General features: G+C 43.8%; 1 protein-coding gene across 1 annotated transcript in view; it reads left to right on the forward strand.

Annotated features, from left to right (window-relative positions):
* Positions 1-19,579, forward strand: part of abcb4 (ATP-binding cassette, sub-family B (MDR/TAP), member 4) — a 146,659-nt gene that overhangs the window by 77,071 nt on the left and 50,009 nt on the right. Inside the window, exons 11-14 of the mRNA XM_078538419.1 lie at positions 7,458-7,568; positions 8,933-9,058; positions 12,159-12,362; positions 16,376-16,546. Of these exons, the coding sequence (XP_078394545.1) occupies positions 7,458-7,568; positions 8,933-9,058; positions 12,159-12,362; positions 16,376-16,546 (612 nt within the window). The remainder of the gene's footprint in view (positions 1-7,457; positions 7,569-8,932; positions 9,059-12,158; positions 12,363-16,375; positions 16,547-19,579) is intronic.

Consider the following 19,579-nt stretch of genomic DNA (forward strand, 5'->3'; position numbering starts at 1 on the left):
ATTAAGGCCTCATTCCTGTGCCGACTGGCATTTCCAGTCAGCAATGTGGGCAACTTACATTGGGCTGGAGAGGGGGAGAGGGGCCCCAAGGGTCACGTGAGGGACGCGCCTTCCTTTCAGACCCGTGGTGGCTGCCAGACGCCAACTGCAGTTGCTGGCCCTTCCCTGCTATTTGTCTGTTCCTGATCTGAATTTTATCATTTAACTATTGTTCTTTAAGAATCTCAGGGTTGAAATTAGTCTAGGCCCACTTTTGGATGAGCAGTGCATGCAGGAAGAGAGAGGCCCGAAGCCAGCCTAAATTTGGGCTTCAGACCTCATCTAAAGATTCAGGGCACCTGCAATGCCTCCACAAGCAGCTCACCCTACAGGGTCATCAAATTTTGGGAAATAATATTTGTAGTAACTTTATTTTTTTGTGGGAATACTTCAATTCACAAAGATGTATTTCTTGCAAAATAATAATTTCTAAATAAGGGAAGTACAAATAACTATTTCTGCTGAGTAAACACAAAGACCCGTTCAAAAAGCAAATACACATGTAAGGGATGAAATAGAGATGTAATGAAAAGTTATTTAAAGGCTTAATAATTCCAAAATTGCAATAACTAATACCTCCTTATCACAAAATAAAGAAGTTTAAGAAACCTTAATTTTTAATAATCCTTCCTCCATGGCCTGATCATGCTCATACTGACCCTCGGCAGCCTCTTCAGGTTCCTGGGCCTCCGGATCTTCATTGTCCAATGAGCTCTCATCCTCCTCCAGTTCATCTTCTAGCACCCTTTTGCATAGCCAGGTTGTGAAGGGTGCAACACACTGCGATTATGTGGGAAACCCTATCGGGAGGGTATTGGAGTGAGCCACCTGAGCGGTCCAAGCATCTGAAGCGTGTCTTCAGAAGCCCTATGGCCTGTTCTATAAGGGAGCGTGTGGAGCTGTGAGCAGCATTGTACCTCTCCTAGGAAGGACTCTGAGGGTGATGCACCGGTGTCAGCAGCAAGCATTTCAGTGGGTACCCCTTATCCCCAAGCAGCCATCCTTGCAGATATAATGGCCCCTCAAAAATCTCAGGCACCTGGGAGTGACTCAGGATGTAAAAGTCATGACAAAACCCAGGGTACCGTGCACAAACATTCATTATGTGCTTCTAATGATCACACACCAATTGTACATTGATGGAATGATAGCCCTTGTAGTTTATAAACATTAGGGGCTGCTGCCATGGAGCCCGTATAGTCGCATGGGTGCAGTCTATTGCATCTTGCACTCTTTTTGGAAGTCTGAGATGGCAGCAAAGCCGGTGAATCTCGCAGCCTGGCTATCTTGATCCAGAGCAAACCTGACATAATGATGGGCCTTCCTGTAAAGGGCATCTGTGACCTCCTTTATGCATTGATGTGTTGTGGACTGAGAGATGCCACACAGGTCACCTGTTGATCCGTGGAAGGACCTGGAGGCAAAGAAATGTAGCGCTGCGATCACCTTCAAAGCCACTGGCAGTGGATACCCTCCAACTCCACGTGGCATCAGGTCTTCACGAAGAATGTGGCATATGTGATGTACCAGAGCTCAGGACAAGCGCAGACGTGCACAGCATTGCCTCTCACTCATTTGTAAATAGGAGATAAACCTTAGGTCTGCTGAATCGCTCCCATTGTCTGGGTTTCTCCTCCTGACCTTCCTGTTCATGCTGTGGCTCCGCCTCTCATGTCACTCTTGCTGGAGCTGTGTGGAGTCATCTCTCCCTCCTTTACTTCTTCCATTGCATTAGGACCCTGATAAAGGCAGCATTGAGCACTGGATCCATATGTGCTTTTGCCTTCGCTCTGAAAGGAAACATTGAAGACATTAATGATTCAAGGGGCAAGAAAGTGAAGCTCAGAAGATGAAACATATGGAAACTTTAGGGGTCCATAGATTTTCCTGCCCTACTTGCATGGTGGCTGATGCCAGCTTGTCCCTGAGACACTAGCACACACATTGAGGTGACCAAGGTAGCATTGCAGAAGTGTAACATCTTGAGCCCTGCGTGGGTTGCTAAAGTTTAATTGAGATGAGTGATCCAACCTAGCTCTATGCTCCAATCATGATGTGGCATATTAATTAGCAATCATTTTTAAAAATTAATTTATGGATGTGGGCATTGTTGGCTAGCCCAGCATTTATTGCCCATCCCTAAATGCCCTCGAGAAAGTGGTGGTGAGCTGCCTTCTTGAACTGCTGCAGTCCCTGTGGTGTAGGTACACCCACAGTACTGTTGGAGAGGGAGTTCCAGGATTTTTACCCAGTGACAGTGAAGGAACAGCGATATACTTCCAAGTCAGGATGATGAGTGGCTTGGAGGGGAACTTCCAGGTGCTGGTGTTCCATGTGTCTGCTGTGAGTGGATGCCCTTTGGCTCATTAGGAATGTCAAATCTGGTGAACAGGTGACAGGCCTTCATTGATGAAATGCCATATATGATAGAGTTGTGCCTTCATCACTATGCATTCCTAAATTCTATTTCCTATGTGTTAGTCTTGAAATGCAGTGACTGTGATGTGAAGTCATTGAATTCTGAGTAGCCCTTTAACAATGCTAATGAAGCCATGGGCTTTCAGTGGCTTTCATTGCATGGAGGTCTTTCTCCATTCTTTCTAAGCAGACTCCTGTTCACTCTTGGAAACAAGAAGTTAGGGGACGAGCCCAAAAAGGCCCTCTTGTTTTTCCCTTCCCCTAACACAACCTTCCTTCCCCATTGACCACCTTGTGTTTTCAAGGTGGTCAATGTTCACCAGATTTGACATTCCTAATGAGCCAAAGGGCATCCACTCACAGCAGACACATGGAACACCAGCACCTGGAAGTTCCCCTTTAAGCCACTCACCATCCTGACTTGGAAGTATATCGCCGTTCCTTCGCTGTCGCTGGGTCAAAATCCTGGAACTCCCTCTCCAACAGCACTGTACCTACATTTACCCCACTCTCGCCTCACAGCCCACCCCTGGTTGAAGTGTTTCTGAAAGTGGAGGCCTGCATGAGTGCCACAGCACAGCAGTGTTCTTCGGGACAATGTAGGCAAAGAGCAGGAGCAGATCAACCCTACAGCCCCAACAGAGTGGTGTTCATCGCAAAAGACCGGCGCAGGGCAATGGCAGGTAGGCTAGGTATGTTCCACTCACCTCAAAGTTACCAGTGAATTGAGGTCTGACGTGTTCACACCACCCCTTTTCAAACGGGTTTGAGGCTGATGTAATTTTCCGCTGGTGTGACTCAAGATTGGAAGGCCTGGCAAGATTCTAGCAAACAGCTGTTTTAATGAGCATTCATGAGATGTTAATGAATGCAAATGGTGTTCACGGCACTAATCGGAGGGATAACTGACCTACCATAATCCCACCATCAGGAGATTTGGAAGCTGTTTTTACGCCGGCAGAATTCCGACTTTTTGTCTGCCGCTGGACACTCCGCTCCTGCCTGCCATGAAACCCGCCACGGGCGGGATGCGAAAATCCCACCCGTAGTCTTTAAACTATGCAGGATTCTTAATGGAACACGTGCACATTGACATTGGCTGTTTGTCTGGGTGATGTTCCTTATCTGGAGAGTGTCGTTCCCGTGAAACTTGTTGCCTTGGTGACTGTTGGTGTTCCATTGCTGTTGTTGGAGATTCATAGACTTTGGGAATGATGATAGTCTGTACTCAGTACAGCTGATGAGATCCATTCTTCCTGCTGCCGATTGCTGTGAAGCAACAGCTCCATTAGTTGTCCTGATATGCCTGCTGTTGTGCCAGTATATTCAGTCGTTCACTTCCACCACGTAAGACCAAAGTGACAATTTCTCTACTCGTGTACCAAGTTTTCATGTGGGCTGACTCCTGTTGAGAGCGTTGAAGGTTTGCTCCCTGATTGGCTCTCCAGTGCTCAGCTCTGGTGATTGGTTTGGCAGTCTTGTCAAAATGAAATTTGGCTTTCTGTCATTTCACCTTGATTTTTTCACTCACCTGGATAGGACGACTTTCCTGTAGAGCTGCTTCATTTACCTTCAGCTCATGCATTTCATTGCACAGACATGGTTGGCAACCGTTTTGCGGTTCACTTGAATATTGTCTCCCACTCTTTGGGGTCTTCTGTCTCCCTCGCTCTGGATTCTTTTGTTGCCCTTTCTTTGATGGCCCATGCAGGGTTACCAACCCAAGCTTTAGATTTGCTCCAGCTGAGATCAGTGGCTGTTGCGTCCCATCTATGATGTGGAACTCAAGATCTTCCTTCTTGCCATTGCATTGGGCTGTCAGACTAATTTGTCCTCTTGGTATCAGTTTTGTGCCATCCTATAGCATCAGTCTTACTTTCGAGGGCTTCATTTTTGGATCACCATTTTGAGCCACTTTGCACAAGTCTGTGAAGGTCATGATGTTGCATGATGCACCTCTGCCTATCTGATACTTCTTCTTTCCTTGATACTTTCCCTCCAGGGTCATCATTGCAACAGTCACAAACCATTTGTCAACTATGGGCTTGACTGAACCAACCTGTTGTATAGTGTATAGTTCTTCTTCAGACTCGTCTGCTGACATCTTTCCAGCGGCCATCTGTATAGGCTTGTTTTTAATTTCTCCTGGTTAAACACTTGTGTGCAAAATGATTTTGCTTCTTGCAGTTAAAACACTGCTTTCCCCATGCTGGGCAATTCTTCTTTTTCCACGCATGCTGTCCTCTGCAGTATTTGCACCCTGCCCTTTGTCAGTTCTTTTGGCTTGAACTGTCGCTCAGCATAATTTATCTCCTGATCTGCTCTACCATACATATGTTCTAGCTGTTTTTTTCACAACTTCTGCATTTCAACACACGTCTATCGCTTTCTTCAGCGTCAGTTTCTCATCTTTCAGCAGACTTGCTCTCACTGAGGGGTCTCTCACGCCTAAGACCAATCTATCTTTAATCAGATCATCTTTTAGCTGTCTGAATTCACGTGATTCTGCTAGCTGTGTTACTGCCGCGACATACCATTCAATGGTCCCGTTTTCAGTCTAGTGTTGAATACATAATGTTCATATGTAACATTCACTTGGGGTTCAAAATGTGCAATCAAGACTTTCAAAACCTCTGTCATCTTTTTTCTTTGCTCATCTATTAGATTGAGGGTGGCATACACTTTGTAACAGTCCCTCCCCAGCAGTGTTAGGAGTGTGGCTACTCTTATCAGTTCAGGCGTGTTAACTAAACCTGTTGCAATCATATAATGATGCCATTTTTTAAATTCATTTATGGGATGTGGGTGTTGCTGGCTAGGTTAGCATTTATTGCTCATCCCTAATTGCTCTTGTTTAGAGGGCATTTAAGAGTCAACCACATTGTTGTGTGTCTGGAGTCACATGTGGGCCAAACCAGGTAAGGATGGCAGGTTTCCTTCCCTAAAGGACGTTTGTGAATCAGATGGATTTTTACGATAATCGGGAATGGTTTTGTGGTCATTATCAGACTTTTAATTCTAGATTTTTATTGAATTCAAATTTCAACATCAGCCATGGATTCGAACCCGGGTCCCCAGAGCAATAAGATAAAAGCAAAATACTGCGGATGCTGGAAATCTGAAACAAAAACAAAAAATGCTGGAAAAACTCAGCAGGTCTGACAGCATCTGTGGAAAGAAAGACAGAGTTAATGTTTCAAGTTGAAACTCTGTCTTTCTCTCCACAGATGCTGTCAGACCTGCTGAGTTTTTTCAGTGTTTTTTGTTTTTGTCCCCAGAGCAATACCCTGGGTCTCTGAAATACTAGTCTAGTTCCAATGCCACTATGCCACCACCTCTACCCTAGTATTCTCCTTACATTGTAAGTGGAAAAACTGCCGGTTTTGCCATGCCTCATTTTTTCCAATTGGATTGGAGTAGGGATTGGAAAATTTACTGCAGCCATTTTTACTCACTCAGTAATTTACTTGCAGCCTCTCTCTGTGTTTCCTTTGTCCTTTTTCTCTGCAGCCAGTTTTCACTTGCAGCCTGTGTGTGCTTTTCTTCTGTCCCTTTCTCAGCAGCTTTTTGCAGATTTGTGCTGTCCTGTGTGCCTTTCTGAGCAGTCTCACTTGCAGCCTTGGTCTGTTTTATTTTGTTCTTTTCAGCAGCTTTTTTGCAGACTTGAACCTTTCTGGGGAGAATTTTCTCCCCGTCAGGTCGGGAGCGGGCGTGGAGCCGATCGCTGCCTGTGATCGGCTGCGTGCCGCCATTTTGCGTGGGTGGCACGTAGCTGCCTCAAGGAGATTAATTGCAGTTGTAAAGTTAGAAAAGAAGTAATAAAATTATTCAAACATGCCTCCTCATGTGACATGTTTATGAATTTTCAAAAATTTTTATATTTAATTAATAAAATCATGAAACCTCAACCTGCCCGTGGATGAGGTTTCATGCAAAACGCGAAGGCCGCTTGGGCTCTTCGCCTGCCCGCCAATCTTAAGGTTGGATGGCAGCCCTGTCAATATGTTTAATTGGTTGATTAATGGCCTTAACAGGCCTTTGACAGTTCGGTGGGCACGCAGCCGACTCCGGTGCGTGCCCACTGAATGGAAGATAGGAATGACGCGTGGTGACGTTGGGACACACTCTTGATGTCACTGCATGTCATTTTATGTGTCGGCGTGCGGGGCCCGCCCACGCACGCCGAAGAGAAAATTCTCTCCTTTTTGTTCCTGGGTTCTCAGTGTCTTCTCTGCTCCTTTTGCAGGGCTCACAAATCTATTTTTGCTTCACCTCTGACACCATGTTTCATGTGTAATGACAGCTGTACTTCTTCAGCATGTACTTGTGAGAGTTTTTATTGAACTGGCCTAAGATGTCTGCCCCCAGAGGCAGAGTGCCTGATGGCAGAGTCACATGACTATGGCAAACCAGTTAGTCAGTACAGCATTGCTGAGGCTGCTGAGCTGCAAGCCCTCTGATTGGGCCAGCATCTCTTGGGACAGGATGCCATCCTTAATTAATGTCCACAAAATCTAGCCCTCTGTATTTTACCTGCTATATGCAGTTACATGCTACATTTCGCCTTCTCTGAAATTACTAATTTTCATCATAGCGTTTAATTCCATGGCCTTAATCTTTAACTATCTTTATAAACGCCTCAGCCTTACAATTCTTTCTCCCCCACCAAATTTTTGCAATTTCTAGGAATCTAGCCTCTCTATGCATTCATCCCTCCCTTTGTCCCACTATTAACAGCCATAACTTCAATTGCTTAGTTTCATACCTAAATCCTCCTGCTCATTGTGATTCTCTCCTTTCCCTTCCTAATCTCCATTTCCTTGCTTCAATGTGGATTTTCTTTATACCTCTGTGAACCTTCTTGGGACGCTTTTCTATATTTCTACATACTGTGTAAATGCAACTTTTTGGCATTTACTCAGCTACTACTGGCAATTTTATACAGGACAACTCTATATGATCTTATTTAATTTTGCTGATTTTTCTTTATCATACTGCAGGAACCATTAATTGATAGTTTTTCAGCAAATGGACATAAACCTAATCAAATTAAAGGAGATGTGGAATTTATAAATGTGCACTTCAAATACCCTTCACGGCCTAATGTTGAGGTAGGACTCATTCTAATTCTTCAGATACAAAGATTGCAGTACTTTGTTTTTTATGTATTAAGAGTTCTTACTCAATTTACTCAAATTAACCCATTAATAGGATACTTGCATTTACATTAAGTAATATTACATCTATGAAAATCTTAAAGCACTTTGCAAAGATTTCTTATGAAAGGTGATGGCCCTGATTGGAGATGGGCTGGGAGTCGGGAGGGCTGCCAAAATGGCGCAGGAAGATGTCTGGGTTTGGGGAGGGTGGGTGGTGGTGGGGTGCTTCCTGATATCTTCCCACTGCCATGCCATGTTGCCAGCAGTGGGAAGGTTGGCGGTTTTGATGCCTGTCAGGAATTAGCCACTCAAATGGCTAATTAAGGGGCATTAAGGGTCACTTCCTTCCTCTGTGGACATTTTGCCTAGGCCAGGAGAGCCTCCTGGGGAGACCAGTGGACTCTGGGGGTGGTGGGGCAGGTTGGGGGGACCATCCTATATCATCAATCCTGGCCCATGAAGGTGCCTCCCAGTATCATTGGCTGCCCCCATTCCCAAATCCCCAGAACATCCCCTCAATTGCTAGGTCCACGAGTGGTTCAAGTCTAGAATGCACTGCCTGTAAGTGTGGTGGAAGCAGGTTCAATCGAGGCATTCAAGAGGGGATTAGATGATTATTTGAATAGAAACAATGTGCAGGGGTACGGGGTAAAAGCTGAGCAATGGCACTAGGTCATAATGCTCCTTCGGAGAGCCACCGTAGATACAATGAGCCAAATGGCCTCCTTCTGTGCCGTTAAGATTCTGTGATTCTGTGATCCTTGCCTGGCCCCAGCTTCCGCCAACAATATTTAACTCTCTTTGAGGGCATCCAGTCATTGAGGCAGCTTCTGCCTGCAGCTGCAGCCTCAGCAATGGCCACTGCTAGTGGTAGCACTGCTGGCCGGCAGCTCTTGGGGGCAGCCAACCGCCCTTAATTGGGTTGAGGCCACTTAATTAATCGCTGCCAGCAAAATACAGCCCTTCATCCTGCCGCTGGCCAAACAGAGCCGCCTCCTACTTTCAGCCATAACTACAGGACTCCTGACACCTCAGGAAAATTTAACCCAGTAACTCTGTTCCACTCTTTACAGATGCTGCCTGACCTGCTGAGTATCTCTAATGTTTTCTGTTTTTATTTCTGGTTAAATTACATTGGTACTCTGCTATCAGACTTAAATTCGCGACCTTTTAGCCCTGACTGAAAAAATTTGCACAGTCCTGTCTAACTACTCCTTAATTTTCAGAACAGAAATAAAATATTGTTACACGGACCTTTAAATGTTAAAACCAAACGGTACCTTATTTCTTTTTCCTTCTCTATTGTTTTATGGCAGATATTGAAAGGACTGCACCTGAACTTGAAAAGCGGGCAAACAATTGCTCTAGTTGGCAGCAGTGGCTGTGGAAAGAGCACCACCATCCAGCTTTTACAGAGATTCTATGACCCTACAGATGGAATGGTAAAGAATTTGACAACATACTGTGAAAATAAAGCAGCTAAACGCCAAATGGGCTTTAGCAGCAAAACTTAGGGGCTCCGAAACCATGGTATTCTTAGCAAACAGATTTTAACATGCAGCGAGTTTCCAGCAGGAAACCATGGTGGTGGGTAACTTACCCTCTGGCCATAGGAGAACGAGAACATGACAATTTGAACTGCTGGGCAGGACAAGTCATGGGCCAGTATTCTTTTTGTCTGGTGTTTGAGGTAAGAGCTGCAGGTCTACAGACAAACTCCTGCATGCAGAAAATAGTGTACAGTTCCTGTGCATCCATAAGATGACGTGCAAGGGCATGATTTGAAACAAATGAACATGGAAGGAAAGCAAAGGGTATTGAGATAATAATGTCAAGAGTGACATATAATATAAGCAAGAACATAAGAAATTGGAGCTATAGTAGGCCATTCAACCCTTCGAGCCCGGTCCACCTTTCAATGAAATCATGGCTGATCATCTGCTTCAACGCCATTTTCCTGCACCATCCCCGTATCCATTGATGTTATTATGTTGAAATCTATTGACCTCAGTCTTGAACATACTCAATGACTGAGCCTCCTTAGCCATCTGGGGTAGAGATTTCCAAAGATTCCCCACCCTCCAAGTGAAGACATTTCTCCTCATATCAGTCCTAAATGGCCAGCACCTTATTCTGAGACTGTGTTCCCTGGTTCTAGACCACCCCCACTCCCCCCCAGCCAAGGGAAACACCCTTCCTGCACCTACCATGTCGAGCCCTGTAACAATGTGTGTTTGAATGAGATCACCTCTCATTCTTCTAAACTCCAGAGAATAAAGGCCCAGTCTATTTCATCTTTCCTCATAGGACAATCCCTCCATCCCAGGAATTAGTTTAGTGAACCTGCATTGCACTCGCTCTATGGCAGATATATCTTTTCTTAGGTAAGGAGACAAAAACTACACACAATACTCCAGCTGCCGTTTCACTAAGGCTATATATGATTGCAGTAAGACATAATACAGAAATGATCTGGTCATAGGAATTGAGGGAACAATGTCAAAGTTTAGATTGGTGTATAACAAATTACAACAAGGATTGAGAAAGGCTACAGGATAAGCTCTTGCAGCTCCACATAGAAAATATGAAGTGAAAATTAGGGAAGAAATAATATACCTTAAATGGTAATATTTTAAATAGAAAAGAGCCTTTGTATCCAATTCTTCTTACACCACCGACGCACAGTGGCAGCAGTGGGTACCATCTCCAAGATGCATTGCAGCAACAGCCCAGGGCTCCTTCGACAGCGCCTTCCAAAACCACAATCTCTACCACCTAGAAGGACAAGAGCAGCAGATGCATGGGAACACCGCCACCTGCAAGTTCCCTTCCAAACTACACACCATCCTGACTTGGAACTATATTGTAATTCCTTCACTGTTACTGGGTCAAAATCCTGGAACTCCCTTCCTATCAGCACTGTGGGTGTACCTACACCACATGGACTGCAGTGGTTGAAGAAGGCAGCTCACCACCACCTTCTCGAGCGCAATTAGGGATGGGCAATAAATGCTGGCCTAGCCAGCGACGTCCATGTCCCGTGAAAGAAAAAAAATTTTCTGAAAGTAGAATCCTCTGTAAAAAAGTTGCACAAGCTATTAAAGGTGGCAGTGCAAGTAGAAAAGCCATAATCATTGGTTTTGTATCTGGAGACATAGAATAAAAAAGGAGATAATGTTGAACTTATACAAAACCTTTGTTGCTATCTGTTAGATTATTACATACAATATTGGAAAGCCCATTGTAGGAAGAACAGAAAAAGCAATGGAAAAACTGCACGTAGTTAGGACTTTCTTTTGCTGAATCTGAAAGATTAAGCGATGACTGCATAGAGGTGTACAAGATTGTAAAGAGTTATGATAGATTGTACAGTGATGAATTATTTCCACTATCAGTGAGACAGTTACAGAAGGACACATACTTAAAGTAACCAGAAAAAAAAGGATTTTATAAAAAGCTTCTTCACAAAGAGAATGCTTAGACTGAGGAATTACCTGCCCACAAATTGAAACAGAAACCACTCAGATTCTGCAGGAGTCAGGGAACATCCACTTGGCAATTAGAAAACTCAGGTTTTTATTTAATATAACAAATTAATATAATAATATCAGTTTTTAAATTGTATTTTGTAGGTGATATGAATTAGAAAGTTCTCTTTTACCATACCATGCTTGTATTTGCTTTTTCACTAAGATTACTAGAGATTGAACAATCCCCTCCCTGCCCCACACATCCACCCCGGATTATTTGGATGAATGTGGAAATTTCTGAAACTGCAAATTTTTTAAAAAGCCTAACAGCATCTTGAGTTTTATAAATAGGGGCTTAGAGTATAGGAGTAAAGAAGTAATGATAAAGCATGTACATAATATTGGTTAGAATATTGTGGGCAAATTTGGTCGCTCCATTGTGGAAAAGGCAATAAGGTTTCAGAGAGTAAACAGTGTAAATTCATCAGGATAATGTCAAAGATTGAAAATATAGTTATGGGGAGACATTTGTGATACAGACACCATGTCCATCGGAGGAATGAAGGCAAAAAGGAGATGGCATTTGGATTGATTGAAAAGTCTTAGTTGTTTTACCAGAGTGAATCTATTTAGAATTGGAATTGGTTACATTTATGTGGAGCTGAGTGGGTAAGTCCCCATTGTAACTGCCTTCCCATCCGCTGGTTGGAGAGGATCAGTATTTCCCACACTATAGGGTATAGGTCACAGATGAACACTGGACCTAACAGTACTGGGGAAAAGTACCAGAACCAACACAAATTCGTAATCTGCCTGTCCTTATATTATGGCCTGGGTCAGGTTTTTTGAGGTTTATGCTTGTTGTCTTGGTATACACAACTAGAGATCCTGGTTATTTTTAATTCCTACCTCTTCATGCATTTTGATTCATCTGAAATGTCATGTGTCATTATTGACAAATTTGCTCTCCTGTGAAGTTCACACAGCTTTTTATGGCAATGGTTTTCACATACAGTACTTTAAAAACTGTGATAGCATTTTTATTGGCTTAAATGTATAATTTTTTCAACAGATTCTGCTTGATGGACAGGATATCCGAACTTTGAATGTTAGACATCTCAGGGAAATGATTGGGATTGTGAGCCAAGAACCTATCCTCTTTGCTACCACGATAGCTGAAAACATTCGCTATGGTCGTGAAGATGTCAGCATGACGGAGATTGAAGAAGCTACCAAGGAAGCTAATGCCTATGATTTCATTATGAAATTGCCAAAAGTAAGTACTGACCTTCTTTGCTTTTGAACTAATAGCATTACTTTATGGATAACTGGATTCTCCAAGCTTGATTACTGCTTTGATAAGCTCACCTCCGTTTCCCTGTGAGACTGTTTGGCCTGTAAATTCCGCACTCCCCAGCGTCGGATTTGGGGGGTACCTGAAAGATGCACTAGGGAATCCCTCTGGCAAGTTCCCATGTAAGGGTTTGCACGGCAATTGCCCAGAAGTGCTAACTTCCTCTGGACAATTGCGCTTGTGCTGGGAACCATCTGAAAATGTGATTTAAATCGCAAACTTAGGATGGTTCTGCTGGGGTTATACTAATAGTTACCCAGAAGAAGTTAGAAGAATTAAAACCTCTTCTAACTTCTGGATAGCTATTGCAAAGACCAAAACCGACCCCACAGGACTCTCGAAAACATCCCACCACCCTCCCCCCGTGCCCCACACAGGACCCCCCCATCCCCCTCCCCAACCTCTGATAACCCCATTTGTACCACCCCCCTACTGACCTCGGACCCCCACCCAGACCTTGGACTCCCCCCCCACCCCAGACCTCCGTTTCCCCCCCGCAATGAATTCTGAACCCTCCCATTTCCTGCCCGCGCCCCCCCAACCTCTGGATCTCTGGACACCCACAACCCCCAAATCCCATCTACCTAGACACCTTAGACACTGGCCTGTCAATTTCCCTGGCTCTTTAAACTTACCTGCTTTACGGAAGCAAGTGACGTTAAAAAGGGGGCGGAGCCTCCTTGAATACGTTGGATCTAGAATTCGCTGGGGCCTGCGAGGAGTTTTTTAATGCAGGCCCCAAGCAGCTCCAGCAAATGGAAGTGGCCACGCAATTTTCAAGACCAGGTAAGTGTGCATTTATTTCTTCCAATTTCTGCGAGCCAGCGCTTTCTGACACTAGTCGGAGGTTGCAGCCCATAGTCTTCTATTTATTATATTGGGAATGGAACAGCATTACATTCTTCTTCTGTGCCAGTCCTGGTGCTGTAGCTTTCCAGAGTTCCTTTTCAATGAACCAATAATATCCCGGTTCATAGTTTGGCCACTTCTGGAAGAACACCCAGCTCTTTGGTGTCTCCAGAAATGCAGCTTTCCAGGTTTTTGGTCTTTTTAGCCAGCTTGCACAGCATCTCCAAGAGCTCTTGTCTCCTTTTCTGCCAAACCAAAAAAAAAAATCTTTTCCTGAGAGTGATTGGCTTCTTCTCCTCACATGAATTCTGAGTTTCCTTTTTTGTCTCTGTCAGCTTTTTCTTTGTGATTGCGTCTGTGCCTTCACCCTCCAGCTCCTCTGTTTGTAGTTCTCCTTTGCACCTGGAGCTCTCCTTTGTGTCTGCCCACCATTCGGCTTTTTTCTTAACTTTAGGTTGGTACTGCTTCCAGGCCAAGGCTCGCCAGCTCACATGGGCCAATGTTTTTTTATTATCCATGCAAATTATAATTTATTCCTTTACAACTGACGTAAATTCTTAAAAGCCCTTTGAAATATTCTTAAAAACAAATACAGATTCCACAGACCTTTTAAAGAAATTATAAATTGTCCTTATTGTACTGCTTTTGGGTCAAAGGTCATTACAAGTGACACACCTAAAGTGATGTCACTATGTTTTCCACTAACCCTCTCCCGCTGCCCTTTCTCTCTCAGTTCAAAGGTACTGTCTTGGGCATGAGTGCAGTTCCACAGACACCAGAAGGCTTTCTGTACCTCACCTAAGCAGGCATTCTTCATGCTTGAGCCTGTGTAGTAAGTGCAGCACAGGCAGTTTTGTTGTAGTGAGAAAGGAGTGAAATTGCTGCTAAGCCTAGTACCTTCCCCGCCCTCACCTGTTAAGTAGCTCTCAGTAGAATGAGGACCTAATCTTTTAACTAGGACCTGTCTCTTGTTTTCCATTATTATTTAAGTATATCATCATAAAGGTTAGTGGTAAAGGTACCTCGATGATAATACAGTTAATCACATTGGCTCCACTGTAGAATCAGAATCGTACAACTATGTGAGTGGATGGACCTCATCCTGGCTGTGACTGGCTAGGCTTCAGTCATCTCCTGGCTGCAGGTAAATGTGGCATTGGATCTATTCAGCAACATGAAGTTCAGTTGATGTCAGGTATACTCAAAATAAAATGCATATCAATATATGAGCCCAGATTTCTGTTTTGGGCTGGGAAACGCTAGTCTGGCCTGTTCCCAGCTTCCAAAACCTGAGCCGGCCTCCAAACAACATACACGCCATATTTTTGTCTCTGAGAGATGTGGGCATGGAGGGGTTTGGGTTTTGTGAGCTGTAATGCAATGTGGGAGGAGTGTGGGTGCTTAGAAGAACTAGCTTCGTTTTCGGCGACAACAATCCAGCTCTCAACCGGTCTTAAGCCCGCTAAACCTCAATCCTCACCCTCCCAGCTGACCCCATGCCCCCTCCAAGCCACCCTCATATCCCCCAAGCCACCCCATGCATTCTCCAAGCTGACACATACCCCCTCTATACCAGCTCATAACCTTCCCATGCTCCCTCATACTCCCCATTGCCCCTCATACCCCCATGTCCCATCCATGCCTCCCAGGTGTCCTCCATAGCCACTCACCAATATTTCTATGGGCAGACCTCAGGATGTCTTTGAAATGGACATTAAAAAAATAAACTTCCAACAATCTAATAGAGCTGTCATTCAAGCATACTTCATAATGAAAAATGCCATTGTTCACAAAAGTCATTGAAAAAATTCCCTCCACTGGTCAATCTGTTGCAAAAACAAACAAACAATTATTCACTTACCACATCAAAGACAGATAATCCTTTCATAATCTCTTAAAGTTGTCAATCAAAATGTAAACATGGCGCTCTGCTGAGATAAGTGGTTCTGAACTTTGAAATCCAGCCAAGAGTTCATAATAGGCTCAGCTATAATAATAAGCCCTTGGAAATATAAACAGTGGAGTTTATTGAAAGTGGAAAAACAAAACATTTTTTAAAAACTATACCAGATGTCCTGCCAAATCGAAGCAGTCCGGGAGTTGGTGGGTTTTTTTTTCTCTCTAAATGAAAGCTGCTGGAGGTTTTTTGTAATTTAAGTGGGCTCTGGAAATTTAAATCACTTCAGATCACTATCCTAGAGATCCCAGGCAGTGTTGTCTTCAGTTTTGAATGCAGTTTTCAACACTTAAACAATACTGGTCAATGTAATGCTCAAAATACCTTTTCAAGTCAGAGCCCTGTATTGAATCATTACAATACAGCATCTAATAGTGGCATTTGAAGTTGTCAAAACACTTAGCACTTACCTGTACCTGTCGAAATGCTCCCAGCTCCTCAGCAGGCTTCCTCAGTGGTCACAGGCTCTCCAATGTGGTGGGTTTATTTTAAGGCTTCCAAAGCCCACACCAGTGCATGAAAATAGCAGTGGGGGAGGAAATTCAAATTTCCTGTAGGGCTTACAAGGGTGACCCCGACCTCAGAAGAGGTGTCTGTGGGGTCACGACCCAAGGCCTTCTCATCCATGATAAGACGAGACAAAAATAACGTGGAATCAGGAATGCACTGCAAATTTGAAATTAGTGCAAAAATTCTAAGTTTCTGTCATTCCCAACCCCATTCTTGCCTCCATCACCAGACGAAATTTCAGCCCCAGATCTCAGTTGTAGCTTTCTAACTAATTTTAAAGCCTCATATAAAGCCAGGGAACTTATTCTGGGCCTGTTCAATCTTTCAGCTGAATACGAGCTCCTCAAAATGATTCTTTTGTTCTCAATCTGTCATTTGTTTTCTTTCTTATCTTCCTTATCTGACACAAGAGTGTAGGTGGGAGGACAAATGGCTGTCACTTTATCTGTATTGCTCCTAACAAGACAGGTATGCAGAATGTGGGCATTACCTATCTGATTACTATGAATGGTGGGGGCGTCCAGTCATCATTAAAAGAGGCTAATTTATTCGATTTTTAAAAAAAAAAATAGACAGCTTCAACATGTCACTAACTCTAATCCTGATTTTTTTACTGTAGAAATTTGAAACATTAGTTGGGGAAAGAGGCACACAACTAAGCGGAGGTCAGAAGCAAAGAATTGCCATTGCACGTGCTCTGGTACGCAATCCCAAGATTCTGCTGCTGGATGAAGCTACGTCTGCATTAGATGCTGAGAGTGAAGCTACTGTTCAAGTTGCTCTTGATAAGGTAATGATTGTTTTTATTTAGTGAAATCATCTGCGTTAATTTAGTGATGTTGCTGCAATTAGGAGGATTTTTTTAGCTGCGAAGTATTGCCCAACTTATAGATTTTGTGATGAAATGCTCTTCAGATAATGGCTCAGGAATAGTGAGGACTGAGATTTGCTCTATTCTTTGCTGTAGCAAAATAGTAGATAGGGATTCACATTTTAACTGAAAACAACAAAGAAAATGCTCTCTTTTCCTGGCCCCACCACCTGTACTGTTTCCACTGGGGCTGATTTAAAATTGAAATTTCTGTGGCAGGATTTGGCAACCGAGCCCAATCACCTGCCCACTGGCTCCGCACACCAGATCCAAATATTTTTTGTCAATATTAATGCAAAGCAAAATTATAATTATAACCACCTGTATGAAACCATCTTGTTAAATAGAACCCAATAAGGCTTTAAAAGCTTTTGCCTGGCAACCTTATTGATATCTTTCAGGAAGTGACATCTCAAGTGAATTATGGAAAGATTCATATTTAATAACTAGGAATGTTTTTGAGAACTTTGCATTATCTTTGAACAATCACATAACTACAAAAGGAAATTATTCCAAGATAAACTGCCATTGATGGAACCAATCATGCCTTTCAAAAATATCTTAAAGCACTGCACATCACAATGTGCTTGAGTTCAAATCCCACTATGACAGCTGGTAGAATTTAAAATTAATTCATTAATAAATCTAGAATTAAAAGCTAGTCTCAGTAATGGTGACCATGAAACTACCAAATCTGGTCATAAATGTTCTTTAGGGATGGAAATCTGCCAGCCTTACCCAGTCAGGCCTACATGTGACTCCAGACCCACAGCAATGTGGTTGACTCTTAACTACCCTTTGAAATGGCCTAGCAAGCCACTCAGTTGTACCAAACTGCTACAGAGAAGTCAAAAAGGGATAGAACCGGATGACCACCCAACATCGACCTAGACACTGAAAACAACTGTACATCCTGCCCAGTCAACCCTGCAGTCATTCTTACTAACGAGGGGCTTGTGTCAAAATTGGGAGAGAAATGAATAATGCACTAAGCGGAAACTTCAATTGCACGTGGCTTCTTTGCAGCTCAGGTGATACCAGGAGCCTGTGTCTCTTGTAGAGGCTGGGCTGGGTTGAGCTGTCCCACAGACTAGTCAACTAACAGCTGACATACTGACATAGCCATACTCACTGAATCATACCTTACAACTTCCTAGACTCTTCCATCACCTCCCTTAGGTATGTCCTGTCCCTTCGGCAAGAAAGATCCACCGAAGGTTGCGGCACGGTGTTTTACAGTTGGGAGGGAACTGCCCTGGGAATTCACAACATTGACTCTGGACTGCATAAAGTCTTATGGCCAAACATGTGCAAGGAAACCTCTTGCTGATTACCACTGACTTCCCTCCCTCAGCTGATGAATCAGTACTCCTCCATGTTGAACACCACTCGGAAGAAGCACTGAGGGTGGCAATGTCACAGAATGTACTCTGGGTGGGGGCCTTCAATACCCATCACCAAGTACCATTGGTAGTACCAGTACTGACTGAACTGGCCTAGTTCTGAAGGACATATCTGGAAGACTGGGCCTGTGTGATATGGTGAGGGAACCAATAATCAGGAAAAACCTGTTTGACCTTGTCCTTATCAAACTACCTGATGCAGATGCATCTTTCCATGACAGTATTGGTATGTGTGACCACCGCACAGTCCTTGTGCAGTCAAAGGCCCATCTTCCCACTGAGGATACCTCCATTGTGTTGTGTGGTGCCACCACCATGCAAAATGGAATAGATTCAGAACAGATTTAGCAGCTCAAAACTGGTCATCCATTAGGCACTTAGGCCTATGACCAGCAGCAGAACTGTCATTTCCCTCATTCTACCATTACCATAAGCTTGGGTATCAACCCTGTTTCAATGAAGAGTGCAGGACAGCATGCCGGGAACAGCACCAGGCATACCTAAAAATGAAGTCCCAACTTGGTGAAGCTGCATCACAGGACTACTTGCATACTAAACAATAGAAGCTGCATACAATAATCAGAGCTAATCGATCACGGAATCAAGGGATCAGATCAAAATTATGCAGCACTGCCACATTCAGTTGTGAACGATAGTGGACAATTAATCAGCCAGAGGAGGAGGCTCCACAAACATCTCCATCCTCAATGACAGGAGAACTCACTGTGTCAGCGCAAAAGATAAGGCTTAAACATTTGCAACTTTTTTTTAGCCAGAAGTGTAGAGTGGACGATACCTCTCGATCTCCTTTTGAGGTCCCCAGCATCACAGATCCCAGCCTTCAGTCAGTTCGATTCACTGCATGTGATATCAAGAAATGACTGACTGCACTGGATACAGCAAAAACTATGGGCCCTGATGACATACAGTAGTAACACTGAAGACTTGTGTTCCAGAACTAGCTGCGCCCCTAGCCAAGCTGTTTCAGTATAGCTACAATATTGGCATCTACCCAGCTATGTGGAAAATTGCCCAGGTATGTCCTAATACAAAAAATAGGACAAATCCAACCTGACAAATAAATAGCCATCAGAAGACTCTCCATCATCAGCAAAGACATGGAAGGTGTTGTCAACAGTATTACCAAATGGCACTTATTCAGCAATATAGCCTGCTCACTGACACTCAGTTTGGGTTCCTCCAGGGCCAACCAGCTCCAGACCTCATTACAGCCTTGGTCCAAACATGGACAAAGGAGCTGAATTCAAGAGATGAGGTGAGAGTGACTGCTGTTGACGTCAGGGCATTTAACTGAGTGTGACATTCAGAAGCCCAAGCAAAATTGAAGACGATAGGAATTGGGGTAGGGGAGGGAGGGTGAGGGGGTGGTAGTGGGGGTAAATTCTCCACTGGTTGAAGTCATACCTGGCACAAAGGAAGATGTTTGTAATTGTTGGTGGCCAAACATATCAGCCCCAGGACATCATTGCAGGAGTTCCATCTTAAGCTTTTCATCAATGACCCTTCCTCCGTCATAAGGTCAGAAGTG

Source organism: Cetorhinus maximus, chromosome 3 (assembly GCF_964194155.1).
Source record: "Cetorhinus maximus chromosome 3, sCetMax3.hap1.1, whole genome shotgun sequence".
Lineage (NCBI taxonomy): Eukaryota > Metazoa > Chordata > Chondrichthyes > Lamniformes > Cetorhinidae > Cetorhinus > Cetorhinus maximus.